The sequence below is a fragment of the Malania oleifera genome, chromosome 1 (assembly GCF_029873635.1).
Source record: "Malania oleifera isolate guangnan ecotype guangnan chromosome 1, ASM2987363v1, whole genome shotgun sequence".
Classification (NCBI taxonomy): domain Eukaryota; kingdom Viridiplantae; phylum Streptophyta; class Magnoliopsida; order Santalales; family Ximeniaceae; genus Malania; species Malania oleifera.
In genome coordinates this window covers 13100464-13125458 of record NC_080417.1, presented here as the reverse complement: position 1 = coordinate 13125458, position 24995 = coordinate 13100464, and the positions used below count along the sequence as shown (strand labels likewise).

Here is a 24995-nt window from a genome sequence, read left to right as displayed (position 1 = left end):
TTGTTTCTTAGTTGCCTAGCATTCTGAACCATAAAGCATAGCTGGCCTTATAGCCGTCTTACAAAACTTTCCTTTTAATTTTAAGGGTATTCTCCGATCATACAACACACCTGACGCACTATTCCATTTTATCCAACCTATCTTAGTATTACATCTTCAATTTCCCCTACACCTTGCATAATAGATCCAAGATATCTAAATCTATCACTACTATTAATCTCTTGATTATCTAGTCTAATCTTCTCTCTATTGCTACTCCTTACATTACTAAAATTACATTTCATATATTTTGTCTTATTCTTACTTATCCTAAATCCTTTAGACTTTATTGTAGCTCTCCAAAGTTCTAGCTTAGATTTCACTCTGCTCCTACTATCATCAATCAACAAGATATCATCTGGAAACAATATACACTAAGAGATCTCATTTTAGATATTTGAATTACTAAAGTAAAAAGATAAGGACTTAAAGTAGAACCTTGATGTACACCTATTGTGATTGGAAACTCTCTAGAATCTCCTCTTACAGTCCTAACGCTAGTCCCTACTCTATCATACATATCCTTAATGACATCTGTATATCTACTGCAAACTCCCTTCTTTTTTAATACCAACAAAATCACTTCCCTAGGTTCTCTATCATAAGCTTTCTCTAGGTTAATAAAAACCATATGCAAGTCCTTTTTATCCCTAAATTTTTCCATTAAACTTCTTAAAAGATGAATAGCTTCTATCGTTGATCTCACAAGCATAAAGCGAAATTGATTTTCTGAAACCTTCGTTTCTAATCATATTCTATATTCAATTAACCTTTTCCCATAATTTCATTGTATAACTCATTATCTTAATTCAACGATAATTATTATAGTTTTGAATATTACCTTTGTTTTTGTACGAAGGTACTAACGTACTTTTCCTCCGTTCTTCTGACATTTCTTGGTTTTTATAATATTATTAAATAGATTAGTTAACCAAATAATTCATTTATCCTTTAAACATTTCCAAACTTCAATTGGTATTTTATCTAGTCCTATAGATTTCCCACTTTTCATTTTTTTAATGCCATCTTAACTTCAAGGAGTATAATTTTACGAATAAATTTCTTGTCTTTAGTCTTCTCTTCATTTGTCACTTCCAAGTTCAATCTTTCATTTTGGTTTTCATTAAACAACTTATCAAAGTATCTTCGTCGCCCCTCTTTTATTACTTCTTCTCTAAATAAGATATTATCATTCTTATCCTTTATACATTTTACTTCACCTAAATCTTTGCATTTTCTTTCTCTATCTTTAGCAAGTCTATAAATGCCTTTTTCTCTTTCTTTTGTATCTAGTTTATAATCTAAAGTATCACAAGCTCTATGTTTAGTTTCATTGATAGTCTTTTTTTGCATTTTTTCTCGCTTCTTTATATTTTCAAGGTTTTCTATATTTCTACAATTTTGCCATATTTTATACCAATTTCTTTTTGTGTTGACAACTTTTTAGACTTCTTGATCCCACCACCAACTTTCTTTACTACCTAAGTATCTTCCTTTGGACTGACCTAAAATCTCTTTTGCTATCCTTGTGATAGAATTTGCCTTTTTATTCCAAACAGTATTTGCATCAACCTTATCCTCTACCGTCCAATCACACTCTTTGTTCACTTTATCTTTGAATTTTACTGTATTATCTCCCCTCAAGTTCCATCATATAGTCCTCTTGTGTTGATTTATGCTACAGACCTCTTCCATTTTTTAATATGAATATCTAATACTAAGACTCTATGTTGTGTAGCCAAACTTTATCTTGGAGCAACTTTACAACCCTTACAAGATAGACTATCCCTGTTCTTAGTTAAGAAAAAATCTATTTAGCTTTTATTGTACCCACTCTTAAAAGTTATCAATTGTTCTTTTTTTTTAATTTATTTTTATAAAGCAAGTATTCAATATAACCAAATTATAAGACATGGAAAAATCTAAGATTGAATCACGTACCTCATTTTTATCTTCATATCCATGACCTACATTTATTTTCTCATATCCTATATTATCCATGCCAATGTGACCATTCAAATCAGCTCATATGAATGCCTTTTCGTACCTTGGTATCCCTTGTTAAATACTATCTATATCTTCCCAAAATTGTCTTCTCAGATTTTTTGCTAAGCCTATTTGGGGTGCACACACACTAATGATGTTCACTATCTCCAGACCTAAAGCTATCTTGATTTTAATGATCGTATCTCCTATTCTTCTAACATCTACTACATTATCTTTTAGGTCTTTATCTACAATGATAGTCAACCCGATTTTATGTTTCTCTTTACTAGTGTATCAAAGTTTATGTCTTGATTTTTCAATTTCTCTAGCTCTCTCTCCTACCCATTTCGTCTCTTAAAGGCAAACATTATTTCCATTATTTCTATACTTTTTCCCGTAAGAGCTTCTATATTCCAAGTTGCTGATTGTATCTTAGCTACTTGTGCTAACTTATTAACCTTCTCCCTTTTATACCAACCTGTTCTATTCCCTTGATCTAGGTGAATTTGGTAAGAATCCATGATAATTAGATCTAACAAAGTTTTACATTGGCTGTTAGCTACCTAACACAACCCTGCTCCTTTATCCGGGCTTGGGACCGGCTGTGTGTACAAAGAATTTGTGTTACCCTAGTGAAGTATACGTTTGCTAATTTTATTTAGCGAAACTTATTTCACAGGCAATTTTCTAAGTCACACCCTACAACTAGTAGAAACCACATACACAATATAATGCATTTAAAAGAGAAATTGAATTGTGCAATTTTGGGTGTGAATCCGAGTTAGATTAAAATCCATGCAATAGTACTTTGAAAAATTTGTTATATTCCAATACTTGCCAATAAAACAAAAAAGAAACAAAAATGCATATATTAAGTCTACAAATCTTAAACACAAAATCACCACAGCTAACTGACTATTGGAAAAAAATTTAGTAATAATAGTAATAAGACAGAGAAATAATAAGAGAGAAGAAAATCTTACTGATGGCTGGAACTAAAAAAGGTAAAGATAATTGCATGAAAAATACCCTTGGATGCAGGAACATTAATTCTTGGAACGAGAAATTGAAGAATATTTAAGCAACGAGGTATTGCAATAATTCTTCAATCTAAATATGAAGATTCCAATCCAAAATCCTTTGCGCAGAATCTTCACTCTTCTGTGCCCTAAAACGTCTTCTTTCTTGGCCTCGATGCAAGGTTCAAAATCTTCGGATCTTTCAAGAGATGCAAGAGATACAAAAGAAATAATATATAGACTTCAAAATTTCGTAGAAAAGATTTTGCTGTGGTTCTTTTGCTGGGTAATATCAATCTTTCTTCACTGATCAGCTTGCATCTTTATCGCATCAAATACCTTCAATGCATGGTATTAGGAATGATCCTGGGAAGAATGATCATAAGTTGAAATAGTAATACCAGACCACTCTTAATCTCGATCAGGCACGCAATAACCTGACAGCAGATTGCGATCTTTGTGTGCCATCATTTTCCATTTATATCCATCAACATAACAAATCAAACCAATATGATCATATTATGGCATGAAAACCAATAAATGATCATGAACTTGCCGAAGCAATCATATCTGAAGTTGAAGCAAAATACTCTCTAGTAAAGATTTGATATTCCGGCGGCACCGTTGGAATTTTAGACTTTTGATGGAATTTCTCAACAGTGCCCAACCAATGGGAAAGGAAAACATGGGGGCTTAATTGGATCTGAAGAATCGAAGTTTTGAAGAAGACGCCGAATGAGTTCGCTGTCAGCCATGGCGCCAGAATCCGGTGGCGAGAGAGCGAAGGGGAGGGGACGCGGTTTTGCTTGGAGAAGCCAAAACGCCAAGAAAAATTTTCATTTTCATTTAAAGTAAAGAATTTTAATTTTTCAAATTGAAAATCTTCAAAGTTGGGATGAGTGCAAGAATTTTTTCATTCAAAGGCGCAAGGTTACATGGCTTGACGGGAAGTTCTGTTGTTGTTATGGTTGATTCTTGGAGGATGTCTTCTCCTCCACAGATTGTACTTCTGTCTCATTTTGTGTAATGAATTTTTTTTATAAGTGAAGTAAACTATATTGAAGAGGCATCAAGGGGATGTCAGCCCATGGCACAGTAAGTCAAGCACCCTGAAGGGTGTTGCACAAATTAAAGATTACATCATAAATTCATAATCAATAACAATAGTTCCACTATGTCAACTATTGACCGCAGTAAACCAGTGTTCTTTGCTGTATTGGATTGCTGAGGTTGAATTTTTATCCACTCGCCTATTCCTCTCTCCTTAAACGCACCAGAAAATTGCAAGGGGAATGAGGGACATAGCCTTTCTCTTCTCCTTTGTTGTCCGAATCACTTTCTAGGCCCAAAGTTTCCCTCCCACATAGTTAGCGATAGCCCATCTTTATCCAATCAGTCAGTGCCATATTCCCTTGTCTAAGTGCAGTGAAGGAGGATATGCTCAACAGATTTTGCGTCAGCCATGCAAAGGGGACATCTATTGGCAACTTACAGACCATGTAAGAAAGGTAATTTATGTTTGGGCTGCTGTCTTCCAAATCTGAGTCCAAGGGAACTTAAAGTTGTTTGAATCCAATGGGAGGAGCTTCTGTAAAAGGATCTTACAGTGAAGGCCCCCTTCTCATCTAAGGCCCAAATACGAAGATCAGTGCTATTATGGTGTTAGAAGCTGTAAAGGAAGCTGTAAAATTCTGTGATCTGGTTGAGCTCCCAATCTTCCACATTTCTAAGGGGGTGGGATGTTCCAAAAGCGCTCCTAATCTGAGGTTTGAAGGTGTTGAATGACACAGGCATCTTTAGCACATGCCAAGTTGTACATGGTTGGAATTAAGACACTAAGAGCTTTTTGATTGTGCCATGAGTCATGCCAAAAATAAATGTTATCCCTAGTCTCCACTTGAAATCTGACACAAGAAGCGAAATCATTCCAGCTTGTCCTAATGAAATCCCACACCCCTAGACCATGCGGTCCCCTACCAAAGGTGGCATCTCCATAACCATTTCCCTAACAGGGCTTTATTAAAAATGTGGGGAGCCAAACCTAAGCATCCCAAATGAAAGGGTCATTTTGCCATGCCTCATTTGACATGGTGGGGATTCTGCCCCGACGTTCCCCAAAAGAAACCTCCTTTGGATTCCTTTAAGTCTCTTGGCAACTGAAATATGCAAGGAAAGGAGAGACATGAAGTGAACTGGAGATTTTTCAAGATGCTTTTAATGAGAGTGAGTCTGCCAACTTTTGATAAGAATTCCTCTTCCATCCATCAAACCTTTTTTCAAATTTTTCAATGATGGGATCCCACACTCCTTTATCTTTGAATTTGGCGCCAAGAGGTAGCCCAAGGTAGTTAATAGGAAAAGTACCCATTTTGCAGCCCAGAAGACCAGCAAGGAGAGGCCCATTAACATTTTTTCCAATCGGAATGATTCCACTTTTTCTTGGGTTAACTTTCAAATCCGAAATTGCCTCAAATCCGACCAAGATACATCTCAGATTCAAAATGTGGAGAGGGTCATCCACTCAAAAAATGATAGTGTCATCTACGAACAGGAGATGTGTGACCTCCATTGACCTATCGTGCCTACCAACTCTGAGGCCTTTGAGACACCGGACTACTATTCGCATCCACCAAATTTGTGCATCTGCCCAGTTTATCATAATTTACTGTACATTCCAGGCATTTCAGCTCCCTGTTTGTGTCTAGTTTCTTGTTGCTGCCTATAGGTTTTTTGGAGCTAAGTTGTGCCTTCTCTCTTCTCTTCTTATTTATCTCTTCAAATAATTTCAAAGCCCTGTTTTCAAAGCCATAGAAAGACACGCCAATGGCTTTACTTATCATTTTTCATTTTCCATAACACCTCGGGCACATGCTCCTAGAAAAGTGTGCTTTCAGGTCTAAACCATTCAATACTTAAAAAGTTGGGGTTGTTGTGGGTATTAGCTAGATTGCGGCTAGATTGAAAGGCCTCTAGGTGGTTTGAAGTAGATTGAATTAACATTAAAACAATGGCATTAGCCTGCAATAATGCAGGCCCTGAATCTGGTTCTTCTCGGTGTCGCTAGAATCAAAGACCTGGGAGTGGGGCTCAGTCACAGGTTTTTTCTAGAAGATTGAAGTCTTTTCAGCTGCCATGGAGGGTCCTTTGTGGAAAGTAAAGGGACGGAAAGCATTAGGTTTGGTTACATGGGAAGATTTAGGAGCTGGGAGGCCAAATGGGAGAACCCCTCAAAAAGGGTGCTTTTGTCCACCTTTAGTTCAGTCCCAAGCCCAATGAAGGAGGAAAAAAATTAGGTGTGTCCAGACCTACGCTGTTCTTCTCAACAATGTTAACAAAAGATCATGCAGAACTAAACTTCCCCACCCTAAGAAATTCTTGCACCTGGTCAATTCTTGAGATTAGAAGAAAGGGTCTCTGCAACAAGGACAGGTGCAATGGTTGCATGTCCAGGTTGTAACTGGCTTCAACAAGGTCCCAGGGGCTGCAACAAGAGTTGAGGTCTTCAGAACCTCCCAACTCGATGAGGGGGGCATGGATCTGCGTTGCTGCCTGAATAAGGGCTTCTCGAAAGAGGGTGGAAGCATGTGTTGGCTCAATTCATTTACCACATTCGAGATTTTGAGCCACCTCTTCAATCGAAACCCTCTGAGACGGCCAAATGTCGCTAGCCTCCACTGTTGGCTTCCAAGAGGGAGATGAACCTATAAGAACTCAACTCGAGAATTTTGGATTAAATAAATGAGAAAAGGGGAAGAAATTTAAAAAGGTGAAAATAGCAGGGCTCGTCGACGAGGCTCCTTCTCTCGTTGACGAAGTCCCTTCTACAGTTCGGTGACAAAATTCAGAGGTTCGTCGATGAGTGAATAACGAGTGATTTTGGGAATTCTGAAACCTTAGGCTCGTCGACGAGGCCACTCCGTTGTCGACGAACGCTCCTCTTCTGGTTGTCGACGAACGCTCCAATTTGTCGACGAGGCTAGCCGAGTCAAAGGTCTATAAGTTGAATTTTCATTTGCTTAATGGTTAAGAAACATAAAAATCCCTTCTCTCTCTAGAACTCGAACCACTCTCTCTCTCTAAGGTTTCAGTCCGTCTGTTACCTGAATCAACGATCCGACGTTACTACGTGGATCGGGGGGGGGGGATCTCTACGGTTATAGCGGATCGGATCTTCGTTTCGAGGATTTTCGGGTTTCATCCCAAAATCGAGGTAAGGGTCTAAATTTGTTTTAGATTTGGTAGATCTGTAGTAGGTAGGATTGTATTGAAGTATTGTTTTTTGGTTTTTAGGTTTTGGGAACTTGGTTTGCTGTTTTAGGGCCGTATAGTTCGTGTTTCAGTTTCAGGGATAGGTAAGGGGATTCTTTTTATATAAGTTATTTGTGAAATATGAATCAGTAAAATTGTGGTTTACGATGCTACGGATGTTTTGGTTACTTATTTGGAAAATCTATTGGGTGAAATTACGGGATTTTCGGGTTCACGGTTTTTGGAAAAATTGGGGTTTCGGGTATCATCTCAGTTTCTGTTAGAAAATCATATTTTGAATAAATTGTATTATAGGGATGACCGTACCTTTATTTATATGTTAAATTGTATTCTCGAAGTAATTATGATGTAATTGTTTGAGTTGTGATATGTTGAAATGAGATATAGGAACAGGAGTTCCAAAATGTTCCAGGTTTTGTGAAAATGCCGAGTCGGAATAATATTGTGGAAGATATATCAAAGCGGGCCGGATTAAAACGGCGTAGGCTAAGATATTGAACCGAGACGGAATAATACCATTGGCGGCCGAGTCGGTTAACTACTGTTGGCTTTGATATCCGGCTTGAGGCCGAGGGTGGGAAATACCACCTAGGATCTGGTTGGTCACCGAAGGGTGTAAGACACCATGTTTGCATTGGTTCAACGCTAAGGGGGTTTATGCTATGCCAGGTTAGCGGGGGCGCCGTGTAATGCGGCCGGCTTAGGCCGAAGAGTGTGATGACACTAGACCGAGGTGTTTTGTGAGATATACTGGAACTGTTTTGTGAAAATGCTGGAATTGTGATATGTTTATGTTTACTGTTGAAATAACACTCATGTGCCCTCACGCTGATATAACCTATTTCTCCCTTACTGAGAGGTGTCTCACCCCTATCATACAAATGTTTTTCAGGTCCTTCGAGTAGCCGACACTAGCGTCCTAGCGTTTCAGGAGCGTGGTTGTTGGTTAGCATTGTCAAAGTACTTGTGTAAGTACTGATCTTTGGCCGAGTTGTCATTTTTGGGTTATGTAGGCGCCTGGGGGTATGTGTTGTATTATGAGACTAGATCCTGGTTTTGTATAGACTCTGGTATGGTGTTATGATTTAATAGGTTGAATTATTCCGCTGCGTATATTGTGTATGTGATTGTGGATAGGGTATACGTGAACCCTACGGGGTCGGACCCTTATATTGTGTAGTATCATGGATGGTTGTATGATATAGGGACAGGTTAGGTTACTAAATCACACCCTGGGGCCCATTTCCGGGTTCGGGGCGTGACAGAACCTGCCATGCTTGTTTGACTTCAGGAGGAGTGACAGGGGTTTTCCTTGTTCCGCATTTTTGGAAACCACAAGGGTAAGAAGGGGCCTCTTCTCAAGCTCCAGAAGTCTTTCAATGCTCGAAGGAACCAAGCAAACTCCACCAAATCCATAAAGATGGAAGCGTGATGACTATTTTGAAATTCCGTGAGTCTTAGGATGCTAGTTTCCTCCCCTTCAATGGCCAAATTGATGGTCTTTCTCTTGATCCACACCGAGAGCTTCCCACCTGCCATGGAAGAAGGCAGGAGGGTGAGGGTGAGGGTGAGGGTGGGGGTGACCTCACAGTTGCAGGGAATGAAAACCAAAGCTGTGTAGGTGATGTCGCAGCACAGGGGAAAGGTGTCGCAGAGAGTTTAGGGTTCACAAAGTATAGAGAACAGGCAGGCAAGGGAAAAAAGCGGGGGTTCATGTGGCAAACCTATTGTTGCTATAACCTTTTTTTCTCTGATGAATTTTTTATTATATTAGAACCCTATAAAGAGCAATTACTATCTAATATTTTGGGCCCAGAAAATATGAATATATATATTTTTTTAAAAGACAAAATTTTGTGCAGAAAATGCAGTCACTTATATGATATGTGTTTCTTGCTACATAATGTCCATGACAACATTGTCCATTAGATGACAATGACAACTCGTTACTGTTACATGGAGAGCCATTATTTTTAAATCATGCCCCTAAGGAATTGAATTATACCAAACTGAGAAGAATTAGGTGATATTGGTTCTCTCTGGGTTTATTGTTATTAGTAAAATGGAAAGGAAAAATTGCATCTGTACTTGGTATAGTTGTTCCATTGCAACCCAGGTGTCGAGTTGCAGAAGCAGCTTCTCTACTTGCAGCTTGCAGTGGGTTAAGGATGCTTTGGTGGATTCCTTGTGCACTGAGCATTTCTTGTTGTGTTATACACCATATAATATGAACTTTCAATAGAATCAAAGCCCCATAAAATGAAAAAGGATTCATAAGTCCCATATTTTGTGATTTTAATTTGTATGCTTGTCCAAAAATACTATTGCTATTTTTTTTTCCCTCTTGTGCTTTTAAAAGTGATTTTTTTTCCAGTGTCATTCAAATGATGCCTTCTTGCCTCTGTTTCTGTGTCTGTCTCTCGTCCTCTCTCTAAATTAACACACTTCTTTTCCTTTCTTATGCAGGGGGATGGGACATTACTTGCCACAGGGTCATATGATGGACAAGCAAGAGTTTGGAGCACAAATGGTATGATTTTTTTTCCCAGCTATTATGATTCATAGCAGATCAGAAAATATTCGATACAGAAAGCATTGAAGCAGCCTGTTTGTGTTTTTTATATTGGAAATTTTCAATCTGAAAATCTATGAAGCCTCTGTTTGTTTCTTGTATTGGACAATATTCCATGTGAGAAGCTTTGAAGCTTGTGTTTTTTATCTTTTCTTTTCTGTAGCTTAAAATTTCTGCAATGCATTGAGGTTTGAACCTTGCTCAGACGTGGGGTGGAATGTGCTAATTTATGTTGGGCCATTCTGCTTCTTTCAATGCCAATATTTTGCACAAGCCATGCACCAATGGTTGATGGTGAGCCTGAATTACCCTTTGATAGTGTTGCTTATTTGGAGACACTTTGTTGAAGGTACTTTATGGTACTGCATAGGAAAGAGAGATGAAAAAAATCATGGTTTGGATAGGCAAAAACTGTTACTATAAAAATCTGTCCTGTAGCTGTCATAGATTGGTGGAGTTGGGGGTGACCTTCAGACAACGAACATGCAAAATAAAATATGCTGTGGAGAATATGATCCTCCGGTGCCTGAGTTTGTAAAAGGCAAAGGTGAAAGAAAAAGTGGTTTAGGGTCTCACACACGTACTTGGATACTAGATTGTTTTCTTGCATTTATAGCCTTGGTTGTGCGTTTCTGAACGAGGAAAGGGCATGGAACATAGAGTGTATCTTGAGCTTCAGTTGCTAAGTTGGTCAGGCGTAAGTGATGCTTAATCGACATTTAAACCTAGCGGGTTATATTAGTATTGCAATGCTCACATGTATGCCTTTAGCTATGACGATGTACTAGTTGTATCAACCTAGCATTTCTTTGCAAGGCTTACTGGTCTATTTAGGTCATTGTCAATCTATGATATTGGCTGATCTAAGTGACTCTGAGGTTGTAGCTCTTTCTATTTTCCTGCCAGTTTGGCTTACCTTCTAAGCCCCTGTTTGGAATGTCTTAAAATGTAAGTACTTCAGAAAAGTACTTATTTTTAAGAACTTGTGTCAATAAAATAGTGTTTGGTTTCCACTTAAATAGGTACTTATTTTAAAAATTACTTTCCAAACTATTTTTTTTAAAGGAAAAATAAGTATTTTTTTGAAAACTTTTTTTTTTTGAAAAAAGATATTTACCTGAAAAAGTACTTATAATAAGTAATCCTAGACTAATTTTATATGAGTACCTTTTTTTTTTTCAAGTAAGTATTTTTTTTCCCAAAAAATAACTTTTGTATAAGTGGTTCAAAAACGATTTAAGTTGATTGGTCATTCGTCTGTCCAACCCTTGCCCTCATCGATTGCTCCCCGCACTTCTTGCTAACTTTAAAATGGTTGCGAATAAGAGTGTTAAGTTTTTCCTTGTTGAATGCTCCATGTTGTTTGAGGTTTGGATGTGATGGAGCACGTGATGGAGAACTATCGATGAGAGCTTTAGATGTTTATATTGTATCCAAGATTTTTTTATCATTATTGACGTTTAGTTTAGTTAGTTTCTTGTTTTGTTGGTGTTTTGATGTTAACATGTGTTTTAGTTAGTAGTGGGTATAAACAATGGCTTGTAAGTTATTTTGAAAGTTATGAGATTTGAATAAGAATTCCCAGGCTGTTTTCCCTCCCTCTATTTCTCTTACAGTTCTCTCTCTCCTCCTCCTTCCACCTCCTCTGTTCTGCTCTGTCCAGTCTCTTTTTATCTGTTCTTCTCTAATCCTCTGCTGTGTCTTTAATGTCAGTTCTGTCCCTGCTCTGTTCAGCTGTCTCTTTTACTTGCAGCAGTTCCTCTTCTTCTCCTTCCCTTCTTCTCTTCTCCTTAATATTTATCTCCTTAAATCTCTCTCTCTCTCTCTCTCTCTCTCTCTCTCTCTCTCTCTCTCATATTTTATTGCTATCCCACTTCATTTGGTACCAGAGCCAAACTGATCACCCATATTCTTCCTATGTAATTATTCCACCGTTTTTCTATTTCCTCTGTAATTTTGTTCTTCAATCATTTTTGAAGATTGAAATCAATGCAGTTTACTTCAAATTCTTGCCAACATTGCTTTGAACGAGATAACTTCAACATTTAGGTTCATAAATTGCAGGAAAATCCCAGAAAATTGAAGTGCTGTTCATCTGTAACTTCTGCAGAAACTACAAGTCTACCTGCCTCTAATGAGATTCAGCTGCAATAGCTTGAGATTTCCTTTAACAAATTGCATTTCCTTCGCGAGAATTTGATGTTGGTTAGAAACGTTGAAGAAATCCATCTTCAATTGTCTAATACATATTTTTGGAGGATAAATTCAATGTGCCAGCACCCTTTTCCAAGTTTATAAGTGGAATTTTCTTGGAGGATCTGTTAGAAGTTGAATTGATGTGTTTGAAGAATCTCTTCAGACTACAGAGTCAGTGGAAGGACCTTTTGGTAACATTGTATGAGCTTACTATACTTGGATTCCACAGAAATTTGATTTAATGTTGCTTATCCATTTGCTACTTGTCTGAATTTGCATTGGTCCATATTTGCTCTCTGGTTAAAAAAACAAATGACGTGTCAGTTCCACGTATCTAGTTCCTAACTAGTTGGCAATTCTCAAAAATTGATATAGCTTGGTGTCCTCCTGATTTTGATGGTTGTTCAGATGCTCAGATTTTCTTAGATTGGTTGGTTAGGTGGATAGTTATTTTAATTTGTATGGATTGGGTGGCCACCAAAGTTTTTACTCTGCCAATCAATTCTTCTTGCTTTAGCAAGACAATAACGGCAAAAAGTTGAAAGGGACAAAAGTTATCTTGGAGAACCACCTGTTACCACATTGTCTAAAGTGGGATATATTTTAAGAGAAAAGTTTGCCCCACATTCTTACAAGGAGTAATTAATGTACCGCATAGTCCTAGGCAATTTTCTTCTAGTGTCACTGATTATTACCTTAATTTAGAGACCTCATTTATTGGTGTGCTCTTAGTGAGGGACCTAGAGTGGTGATTATGTTTAAAAAAAAGGGTTGTAGGGTGAAATCACGGAGCATATTTTTTCGCAAATTTGAAAACATCCCAATCCACATGGCTTTGGAAGCTAAAAGATTTCTCCAGCTACCAACCCATAATCCGACTACCAATCTTGAGGAATTTCATCAAATCTAGATCAATTTCTCCATGGTCATGAGGTAGTCCTAGACCCTCACAAGATTTTCAAAAGAAAACTCAAATTGTTTAGGATAAACAAACAGATATCAGAACTGCCCATGCAAGTTGTTGCGCAATTGAGCATCATGACTACATAAATGATTTGCATATTACTAGTGTACAATATTTTGATTATTCTTTTGATATGAATCTTGAATCTTCTCAATATAAGGTCTTAGACTTGTCTTCAGTGACCTTAAACACTACTGATGCCTCTAGCCCAAAGATGGATCTTGACTTGTCATAAATTGCAATGAACTTCAAGATGAGTTGCCAACTACTAGGAATATGCTTGTCAACGACCTTGCTCTTCAAACTCCCCCATGTCTAACCCAAAGAATGAGGAACAATTATTTGCTCTAGAGTTTGTTGAAAATTATTTAATCATGGATCCTATTGTTGAAAATCCCCTAGAGATTATTTCTCCTCCATCCTTTGCATCTTGTCCCTTCGCATCTTCCTTGAATTGTCTAGTGGAACATTGTCCAACATCCTAGAATATGGGCCGAATGAATATTTGCTTGAGCTGCCAATAAATCTGGATATTAAATTAGTTTCTTGGTGGGTGAACTTTGTTATTTTATCATAGGTCATTGCAGCCTTCTATGCTACTTGTAGTTGGAGGATATTCTAGATATTTTTCCAATTGTGATTGACGATGCAATGTTGGATCGTGCCTCCTCTTGATTTGTCTACATGTTCAACCTTGTTCCCGTTCTTGGAGTTAAAGCTACTATGCCATTTTAGAGCTTGAGGTTGAGTTTTCTCTAACAAGAGGAGATTGATGGAGAACTACCAATGGAGAGCTTTAGATGGTTATGTTGTAGCCAAGATTTTTATTTTTATTTTATAAAATTTCTTGTTATTTTTGAAGTTTAGTTAATTTAGGTTTCTTTTGTGTATTTTAAGAACTTTGGGGTTATTTTGTGTTTTCTTGTTTTGTTGGGGGTTTTTATTTTAATTGTTAATATGTATTTAAGTTAGTAGTGGGTATAAATACTCGGCTTGTGTGTTATTTGAATTTTGAACAGTTATGAGATTTGAATTAGAATTCTTAGGCTGTTTTCCTTCTATCTTTCATACAGGTCTCCCTTTCCTCTCCTACTCCTTCCTTCTTCTTCCTCCTCCTAACTTCTCTGTTTTTTTCTGTCTAGTCTTTCTCCTTTTCTGTCCCCTAATTCTCTGCTCTATCTTTAAATTTTTGTTCTGCCCCGCTGTCTCTTCTACTTGTAGCAGGTCCTCTTCTTCTCTTCTTCTTCTTCAAAGTCCTTTCTATTCCTCTCCCTTAACTCTCTCTCTCTCTGATATTCTATTGTTGTCTTACATCAACATGCAACTTCAATAGGATTGATGGATAGGTGGCACATTTATGGTATCCTTCCATATCCCAAGTTCATTACATGTGTGGCGGTGTGGCCCACATGTCAAACTTTATGCTTGAACCACTAGTTACATTATTAAAAAAATAAATGTTTTAAAAAATAGATGTTTATCTTCTTAACTCCCCATTTCTTCTAATTTTTAAAAAAATAAATAAATGTGAGGCCAACGGGCAGTGTGCTCCCACAACTAGTTACACTATTAAATAAGCAAACTATTGGACTCTTTAAATAATAATTTATAGAACATATTAATATGAAAAAATCATCATTACCAGCAATACAAATTTCAAAACAATTAAGGAGAGAATATTTCCTTTCCACTATGGTAAACAACAAGAAAAGGTGAAGGAAGAAGTGAAGGGAGTGGTAAAATTTCTAGTCATGCTCTATCCTCCACCAAATTCAAAACTCAATGATCAATTCTATCTCTTATTTGTCTTGTGCCATGCCTTTTTGAGATTTTTGCTCTTGGAAATGCCTGAAGTCAAATTCAAGTGCTCACTTCTACATCCAAACTTAAGTTGTTCTTTGGCGAACTTTGATTCAAGTGCCTTTTGGCAAAAATGTATGGTGGCCATGATAAAATGTAAAGTTCTTTTCAAAGAAAAATTTTTGTGCCTTAAATTCCATTTTTTGGAAAAAATAAACTCATGGCACTCTGACCATAATATGGACAATGTTGGAATGATTTGAGTAGCAAATGCGTCCCTCTTCCTGTACCCCTCGAAATTGAAAACATAGTGGAGGTTTTATGAAATATTTTGAGATGTTGATGGGTAAAATGATCAGAGTTGGTTGATGTATTTATTGAAATAATATAATCCCTTTTTGGTAAGTTAATTGTAGATTTTCTATTCATAGATGGGATGTGGGCAGTCCAACTGGTGCCTGTTAGGGAGGGAGGAGAGGAAGGGTACCATGGCTTCTCTTTTCTCAAGGATCTGTATTTTGCATATCAGTGTATGGGCGGTCCATATGCCAATTCTTGATAGTTTTGGTCCCACAAAGGCGAGTCGATTGGAATTTAAACCTTTTGGTACAAAGTCCTACTAGCAATGTTCATGGACTTGTCTTTGAACCCCTCCTTAATGGCTTTAGACTAGTGGAAACATCGGAGGAAAATTATTCCACAAAATGTTTGTTTTCCAAGAATTTCAACTTTGACTATGGATTACAAGTGCTCTAAATTAATGAAAAAGTTGAAAGCATCCTTGGAAAATGCTTTTGCAGTCGTCCATTTCCACATATCAAAGAATTTCACCTATGATTATGGAATATGGATGCCATGATAATCTCCATTAATCCCCTCCCTGCACTTGAATGTTACCTCGCACCTGTACCCAGGGTGTAGGATATTCTCTAGTGTCCAGATTTTCTTGAGATAGCATAGCAAAGACTAACAAAACTAATTCCCACTAAACTGTAACATACATATAAGGAATAAAATGACCAATACAGACACCAATGGCAAAGCATGATCTTCATGTTTAGTTTAGACATTGAAGAGGCCTGGGGAAAAAAATATCAAAATGGATAATAACATTGGGAATGGCAAGTCCAAGAGAAAATGGTCACCGAAGTCAAATTTCATTCACTCAAGATATTCTAAAGGAGTCGCTGCCTAAAAACTACAGGCCGTTGTAGATGGAGAGTTGCAATGGCAAAAAAAGATCCCATACAGAATTTCAAAACTATCATGATGCTCCATGTAATTTCAGATGCAATTATTTTTATGGATAATAAAAGAAAGTGTATTAGATTGAAAAAAAGAATTGACACTGTAAGGGGACAAGAAATCTGCCCCCCAAAAATAAAACAGAAAATACAAAAAAGGGGGAAAAAACAATGAAAAATAAAAATAAAACAATAAAACAAAAGAAGTAGTTAACCCAGAATCTCCTTTTCGATCCCTTTCCATCATAATTCATAGAGCACTTAAGATTTGCTAGCTCCCCCTGACCCTTCTTCGCTTTGTACTTACCCCCAATGAAATGCACTTCCGTTTCTCTAGCATCACACATTTTAAAATCCAATTTATCCAATATCTCCTGGGCTTTTTAATCCTTCCTAGGAATCACCTCCTTTGGTGTAGGTGATATTCCATCATTGCATTGCATGTTATTACCCAATCCATTGTTTTCCAAAATAGAAACCCCCTCCAAACCTTCCAGCAGGGTTGGATGAACATATGATAGGTCCTTGAGATCATTGCAGGATTAAAAAATATAACATATTGTTCTTGAATATCATCCAACAACAAACCCCCATCACACTCGAACCCACTTAAGTCATCACTATCATTATCTGAAAACTTTCCCCATTTCTTAACCTCCTTCCTTTGCAAACTCCCTTACTCCCTATATCCTTCCTCTTGCCAAGTGCATCTTCCATGATACTGAACTCTTGTGTTGAATCTCTCCTTATACTCTTTGGTCTTATCTCACTGGATTGTTCTCTCCTCTTCATATAATTTCTTCATTTATGCACCCGTCAGAGCAGCATTCCGACGAGTGTAAACCTTAGAGCCCTTAGATTTTTCAGAATTAAAACCTGAAACATCAAATTTGTACTCAATTCATCTTCTACTTTTCTATTTCTCTGGGATATACCAGCCTATAAACCCTTTGCGAAACCTAAATCAACCATCAATTTGATGTTCTTGTTATTATCGTCAATTTCTTCCCAACCTACTCTCGAAAACCATACTAATGTCATCCTCATGACTCACTGAATGCTGAATACCCTTTTGTTTGTCTTGAAGAACTGAAAAGGGAGTTTGGAATTCGTTAACTGGTTGTATATCCACCTCTCCCTGATCTGACTTCTGCAATTGGCCAGAGAAATGGACAAGATCAATGATAGGATCAGGCATAGGAGGGGCCTAGACATCCATAACCTTGCATTGGGCTTCCTTAGAGGCAAGACTCATTTGAGTATTTCCCTGTTGGGGGGATCCTCTTTAGAAACCAAAGAGAGGCACATAGCTTTATTATATAAACATTGGGCCTGGTCTATTTAATGACCTAAATTTGCTAAGAAAGAAGCCCCACCTTTCTCACATACATGGCTCAAGCCCAAAATGAGAGTTACCCACTCAACCTTTTTACCCTCGTATTCCCCGGTTGTAATCCTAGTCGTCGGTATGATACTTGCAACGACTACCAGAGACCTGCGCACTACCTCCTCATGGATAATCTCCTCAGATGAGCAACTAGAGTTGTCGCTCTAGATTTCTTCAAATGCAAATCTTCTCCACCACCCACCCCCCCTCCCCACCCCCCCAAAAAAAATGAAAGCATAAGTTATCTGGTTTTGTATTGCTCACACAACCTTCATTTACCTTCCTTTCAAAAACCACCTGCCTCCACAATCTAGGAGTTGACGAGTTTGCAGCGTCTGCTCCTTCAAGCTTGGGTTGAAACTCCTTTGTCAAATCACAGGACACATTCGCAAAGCTTCAGCATCCAACCCCATTTACACCTCTAGGATTGAGCATCTAAAAATTCTACCATTTCCCCCTTTGCTCTAGCTCCAAAAACTTCCCCACCTTGTCCATCTAATTGCCATATAGCAAAGAAGATTTCCTTTGTGAATAGTTTTGGATCCCCTACCCAGTCGAACGAAAGTGAAAAATCCATCAACCCATAAAGCTGCCTCCTTCAAAAGCTGAATCACCTATTTTGTGAAACATTGTTCTCAAGCACACACAAAAATGGGGCTTTCCCCTCCTCCAGACTCGGATTGAATGATTTACCTTCGACCTACACCAAGCACTCTAACATCATCTATTGCTGGCACATCCATGGTCGATTTTGTGCTTGAGAGAGAATTGTTCAGTGAGCTAGAGTGAGAGAGAGAGAGAGAGAGAGAGAGAGAGAGAGAGAGATCCATCGTTGAGCAAAAACCCAAAAACTTTTGGCCTTCGAGAGAGAACTCAAAGAAAAGCTTTAGTTTGACTCTTCGACAGAGAGTGGGTTGCTTCAACAAAAGATGCTTTGAGCGTTGCTAATGTCACCATTGAGCAAGCCTGAGATTTCCGGCGACAAAGGCAAAGAAGGCTTTTAGGCAAGGGGGGAGGTTTGATGGTGGTTGCGACTCTTGCTAGGGTTTCTGGTCACGAGTCGTGCCTACGAGGCAAGGGGGGAGGTTCGATGCTTACCGATACCATCAGATGCAATTATTGTCAAGATCACCGACCATGAAAGGCACAGCACAGTCATGGTATCTAGGTATGCTATCTAACTTGATAAGCTATTTCAGTAAGCTTGCTGGCCTTTTCAAGGCACACTTCATCAACTGCAAGAAGGGGTCTGATGACAGCATGGCAGGGAGAGCATGAGTCCCTCCAAAGTACTAACAAGGATTCCAGATTCTAAATCTGGGTCAAAATGTCAAAATGGTAGCACTTATGGCTGGATTAGAGATGCAAAATTCACCCTCTCTCCCAAATCTTCAGCCAAGGATTTTGTTAACCTAATAGTCCGGTTGAATAATGTGTTCAGGCTTTAGAAAGGAACAGTCTAAAACAAGACAAGACAATAAGAGAGTGAAATGAGGAAGTACATATTAAGATGATGGTTCGACCTCTGGGTCAAAAGACCGGCAGAAGAGGAAAGCGACATTTAAGTGATTACATCCCTCTGCCAATGCACAGATAAAAAATACTAGTGCATATCCAAAACGATGAGCAAGTCCATTGGAAAACAAGAATGAAAGCTGGAGAAGCAGGAATAACTACAAATAAATTTGCAGATTTCGTTGGAATCAAATAACTGTTGTAACTTAAAGAATGAAATTACCACGGAATGACTAGTCATTCTCATCATACCTGGAATGGTGGCTTTGACACCATGTTTCAGAGTACCTTGGTTGCTCTTTTGTCAGACGACTCAGGCCTTGTTGAGACTAGACATTGTCCTGATGACAACTTTCTTTGCCTGTCTCTCAGTAGTCCAGTTATGGTGTGATGTGCTGTCTAGAGATCAGTAATTTATGTTTTCCCCATCTCAGATGGTTGTACCTTGCCCTATGCATGGTTTCATGACACCTGTCTGGGTGAACGGAGTTCCTCTGGCTGTTCTCTTCATGCATTGCTGAAATTTTTTGTGTGAGGATTTTCACTTGTGCTTGTAGTTCTCCTACATGATCCGTAGAACGTGGCTTGATTTTCAGTTGTAGAAATCTGCAGTGACGGTTGATGATGCTCGTTATGACAAAGATGATCCTTCTCTGATGGGTGAAGTACCTTTGTGAACGGCCACTTTGCTGTATAAAGGCAGGTTTCCCATATATGACAATTTTTGATCCGAAAATCTGCCCAATTGCTTGAATAGATTGGTAGGCTCTGGGATGACTTTCAGATAGTGGGCCTGCAAAACTAAACTAGCTGGAGAGTGCATTAGCATGACTCCTACATGATTTGTAGAACGTGGCTTGATTTTCAGTTGTAGAAATCTGCAGTGACGGTTGGCGATGCTCCTTATGACAAAGGTGATCCTTCTCTGATGGGCGAAGTACCTTTGTGAACGACCACTTTGCTGTTTAAAGGCAGGTTTCCCATATATGACACAATTTTTTATCCAAAAATCTGCCCAATTGCTTGAATAGACTGGTAGGCTCTGGGATGACTTTCAGATAGTGGGCCTGCATAACTAAACTAGCTGAAGAGTGCATTAGCACGACTCCTTTGATGCCCAAAGTAGTAAATGCCGACTGAGAGAGAGCAAGAGTGGTTTGGATTCTTTCAAGCATACCTGATATGCAGCCTTTTACATTTATAGTTATAGCTGTGTTTTCCAGAAGGAAAGGGCTTGAGCCAGAGCCTATCTTATGTTTTGATTGCTAAGTTTGTTCAGCGTAAATTGTAACTATTGCATTCATAACTTCAGTTATAGGGGTGTGCCAATTGGAATGATCTCAAGGTTCACTGGTCTATTTAGGTTGTTACTGAGCTTATATCTTGGCTGACCTAAGTGACCATGGGGCTGTAGCTCCTCCTGTTGCCTGACTCATTCTGTTTGCCTTGTAGGCCGATTGATCTATCTGGTCCTAACTTTGTCATAAAAAAAAAGCTGGACTGAGATTACAATTCATGCTTTTGCTGAGATGCAACTTCAGACAAACAGACTGGTGGGTTAGGTTCAAGTTCCCATTATAGAGAGTTATTGAGATATGATTGACCAGCTATTTAGCTTGAAGCTTATGTTTACTCAAATTTAGTAAAAATTTTATCTATTTATTTATTTGCATAGGAAATTTTCTCAGTGGCTAGTTGATTGATTTTAATTTGCACACATTTTTGTTTAGAATTTATGTTGGACATTTGTCCAACAAATGTGGTTGTGGAGTTATTATGAGGCATACTGGCGCCTGTTTATATGTTCTATTTGAGTCATCTTGCCATGATTGAATTGTTTTGTTTGTCATGAGATGCATGGAAGTTCTGAGCGGAAACCTCGAGCAATGGTTAAGAAAGGAATGTTGAAGGTTGTGGCTATCATGTTACATTGGAGTAATGGATCCATGAGTTGAATGAATTGGTGAAGAAAAGGTTAAGGGTGGAACTACAGCAGGTTTATTGGCTGATAGGAGTTGATGTTTAAGATGCATAAAGTCGTCTTTTGGCCATTCTTTTCTTTAGCTTCCAAATTTACCATTATTGCCATAAGTAATATCTTTTTTGTCGTTGTGAGAATGATCATTGATGTGCTATTCATTTTTAAATGAAATTGTTATTTTCATCCTTCCCTTTAATTATGCTTATCTAATTTTTTCCTTAATACTGCATTACAAAAATTTGTGTCTGTTTGTGGTGGGGTTATCTTCATGCAGGAGAACTAAGGAGCACTTTAAGCAAACATAAAGGCCCTATATTTTCTCTGAAGTGGAACAAGAAAGGTGATTATCTTCTTACTGGAAGCTGTGACAAAACTGCCATCGTGTGGGACATTAAAGCAGAGGAATGGAAGCAACAATTTGAATTTCATTCAGGTGCCATGCTGTTGTCTGTTTGAGGGAATCAATAGTGTTTTTATGCCGAATAATCTTCATTTTAGATAAACTGTGGATGTTTAATTTCCAGGTCCAACGCTTGACGTTGACTGGCGAAATAATGTTTCATTTGCAACAAGCTCCACTGACAATATGATATATGTTTGCAAGATCGGAGAGAACCGCCCTATTAAAACATTTTCAGGGCATCAGGTTTGTTTTTCAATTATTTGGTCATGATTCTCTGGACGACCAACTCAAAATTTCAGATCTCTTTTAAAGTGAATGTGGTCATGTCATTTTCGGTCAGGTGTTGATCATTAAGAACGTTCCACGTACCCAGTTTTATCAACCTTTCACGCTCTAGTAAAGTAGATTGCTGTTATTTGACTTCTTTTTCTTTTATGGATTCTTCTGGTTCTGGGAGAGGCTGTAGGATTGGCTCCAACAGATGGCATTTTTTATGCATTTGTTATCAACCACTAGGATTGGCTCCCATTGAAAGCAAAGTTGTGTATTTCAGTGATTGAGTTCTGTATGTCTGAAAAGCATTTGATTTTAAGTGCTGAGCAGTGCACTGGTAATTGAAAAACTTGAAGTATACTAAGGATTTTAGGGCTAACCCTCTGAACTTCTTTGCAATTACAGGGTGAAGTTAATTGCGTCAAATGGGATCCAACTGGTTCATTGTTGGCCTCTTGCTCTGACGATATCACTGCGAAGGTTATTGATGCAACCTTTTCTTGATTTACTAATTTAGTTATTCATTTTTTGATGGAAAAATAGATATGCTTCTTGCTTTTTTATCACGAATGCAGTTAACTTTTTCTGTTTTAGACATGTTAGATCATGTAGTTGTATTACTTTTATCACTTTTTCAACTTTGTCTGTTCTACTGGGTTGAATAACTCTACAAATCATGATGTAGATATGGAATATGAAGCAGGACAAGTATGTTCATGATTTAAAGGAACATGCTAAGGTATTATTGAAAAATTTCTTTTGTCTTGTTATGATGTATTCTTCGTTTATTAATGTTCATTACTAGCATCGATTAAACATGCTGCAGGAGATATATACTATTAGATGGAGTCCCACTGGACCGGGTACAAACAATCCTAATCAGCCATTAGTGCTGGCAAGGTATAGATGCTGCTTGTTTTGATAAAATTGCATGCTTTATTTGTTGGTACTGGGTGGTGTATATGTGTACGTCCTATAGAGTAGTTGTTCTGTAATTATTGTTTTGATTTCTTGATTTGATAGTTTTGAATATTTTTTTGTAGAAGGCTATCTTGAGGTGCCATAAATTTGTTCGGGGAAACTTTCTAATGCCATGTGTGTACAATTACAATGCCATTTCTACCTGCTGGCATATACTAGTCTAAAAAACAATTGTGAAGGTTGCTTTAGCATCTTAAAATACATCATGTCAAAATAGCATAAACATGTCTTAAATACAGTTTCATTGTAGTGAATCAATCAAGATACATGTGAGTTTAGTACTACACGTACATTTTGTTTGTAGTTCACTGCTTCGACATCTTTCACATGCTCTGAGGTTCATATTCTGTTTTTTCTTGTTTTTGTTTTCTTTTAATCTTCAGAACAAGTACATAGATTCTAAAGTTTTTATTCTTTGGTTGTGTTTTCGATGCAGTGCATCATTTGACTCAACAGTTAAGTTATGGGATGTTGAACAAGGAAGACTTATCCACAGCTTGAATGGCCACAGGTACACTGCTTCTCATCACATTTGATTTGGAGGAATGCATGAATGGTGAAGTCTTTGTAATGATCTATGATTAGTTGATAGGTCTTTTAATTCATAATATGGTTTGTTTAATGATTCGTGGCTTTTTTGGTCGCACCTGCATCAACTGCATTGCAAGTTGGTTGCGTATGATGACAACAACTTCCCTTTATTGGGATTCTTCTATACCAATCCAGCAACCTTGTCTCATGTTAGTTGGCTAACATGCACTGGCATTTGATTGTTTTGGCCATCGAGTTGGCTTTGGCTGTACATTTGGCATGGTGGTTGCATTGTCTTGAAGAGGGATTTTTGAGTTCCCTAGAAAATGAAGAAAATTTTCCAATTTGAGTCTAAATATTAGACTATTCATTGAATACTAAATACGTCTTTAGGTTTTTTTTTCTTCCCCTGGGAGAACGTTTCTTTTCTGCACATATTTCAGAGCCCAAATCCTGCAATGTGACTTGCATTTGACAAGTGTCGTTGAATTGAATGACCAGGGATCCTGTATACTCTGTTGCCTTCAGTCCAAATGGTGAGTACTTAGCCAGTGGATCGCTGGATAAATCCTTGCATGTCTGGTCATTGAAAGAAGGCAAGATCGTGAAAACATATACGGGCAATGGGGGCATATTTGAGGTCTGTTGGAACAAGGAAGGCGACAAGATTGCTGCCTGTTTTGCCAACAATACCGTGTGCGTTTTGGATTTCAGAATGTAGAAGGCACCAGCAGTACTTTATGAGCTTGCGGAGTTTGCTTAAGATGGGAAAGATGGTAAGCCGTTTGGCTTGGCTTCTGAAATCTGATGCTAGTCAAGAAGCTAGGATGGATGTAGGGTTGGGAGTAGGTGGGTTTATTCTGCACTCCCACGTAGGCTAGGATGTTAAATATACTACTAGTTTGGTCCTCAAATGTAAATAATTGTGGCTCTCTCAACTGTGTTTGAGGCTACCCCTTTTCAAGGAGACGAGTTAGTACAACCCCACTAGTGTACAAATTTCTGTTGTGTAGGAATCTAATAATTTGCTAGTCAGGAATGTTTTATGTATTCCTTTTCTATTTACTCTGTTTTAGCTGATGGACCAATATTTAGCTCCAGTTTCTACAATGCTCCTCCCTTTTTTACGCAGAGCACAAATCGTAGTTCAAAGTTATTGTTTTAACTTCATACAAAGGGGAAAAAAAAAAAAAGGGTAATGAGAATAATAATTATACTTGTGTGTGCCTGTGCGTGTGTATAAAATACATAAGACGGGAACTCTTGAGGTTTGCTTAAAGGGGGTGGGTTTTGTGCGACTGTAATTTCAGAGGAGGTTATCTTTGAACCAATCTCAAGGAGGAGGTTTTGATTTCTTATTGAAGGAGCGCCATATCTTTTACCTAAAATGTTAACAGGATTAGGCTCAATTTGTTTAGTTTCATTTTAAACTTGATTAGTGAATGAGGTTAAACTTGAAAATTTATTTACTGAACAGGTCTTAACTGTAAATTTTGGTTTTGCTCAATCGCATTCTGAGTCTCAAGTATGAAGCGTTTGGGTGAGAGATTGGTTCACACATGCTTCTTTTTCGTATTTTTTCCTTATATTTTCGATAAAGCTATTTTTTCCCCATGAAAGAGAGAGAGAGAGGAAGGACAAAAGAAAGCTATTGGAGATGGGCCATCAAACTGCTTTTTTGGCCCTTTTTTATTTGGTGGCCAAGGCAATCGGTTTGGATATTATTTTGGTATTCTAAAAAATACTAAACAAAAAAAATAAAAAATGTATTTAGTTGTTGTAAATAAATAAAAGAGGAATGTAAAAAAGTTTGAAACTATAGAAATTCAATAATC

General features: G+C 37.8%; 1 protein-coding gene across 2 annotated transcripts in view; it reads left to right on the top strand.

Moving 5' to 3' along the window:
* The window catches only part of LOC131160816 (WD40 repeat-containing protein HOS15), a 56549-nt gene extending 32279 nt beyond the window's left edge, over positions 1-24270 (top strand). For both annotated transcript variants that reach the window (XM_058116706.1, XM_058116701.1), the window contains exons 7-14: positions 9780-9843; positions 21247-21405; positions 21497-21618; positions 22054-22128; positions 22334-22387; positions 22475-22548; positions 23066-23140; positions 23662-24270. In XM_058116706.1, coding sequence (XP_057972689.1) covers positions 9780-9843; positions 21247-21405; positions 21497-21618; positions 22054-22128; positions 22334-22387; positions 22475-22548; positions 23066-23140; positions 23662-23881 — 843 coding nt within the window. In that variant the 3' untranslated portion in view covers positions 23882-24270. The remainder of the gene's footprint in view (positions 1-9779; positions 9844-21246; positions 21406-21496; positions 21619-22053; positions 22129-22333; positions 22388-22474; positions 22549-23065; positions 23141-23661) is intronic.
* Positions 24271-24995: the final 725 nt, after the last annotated feature.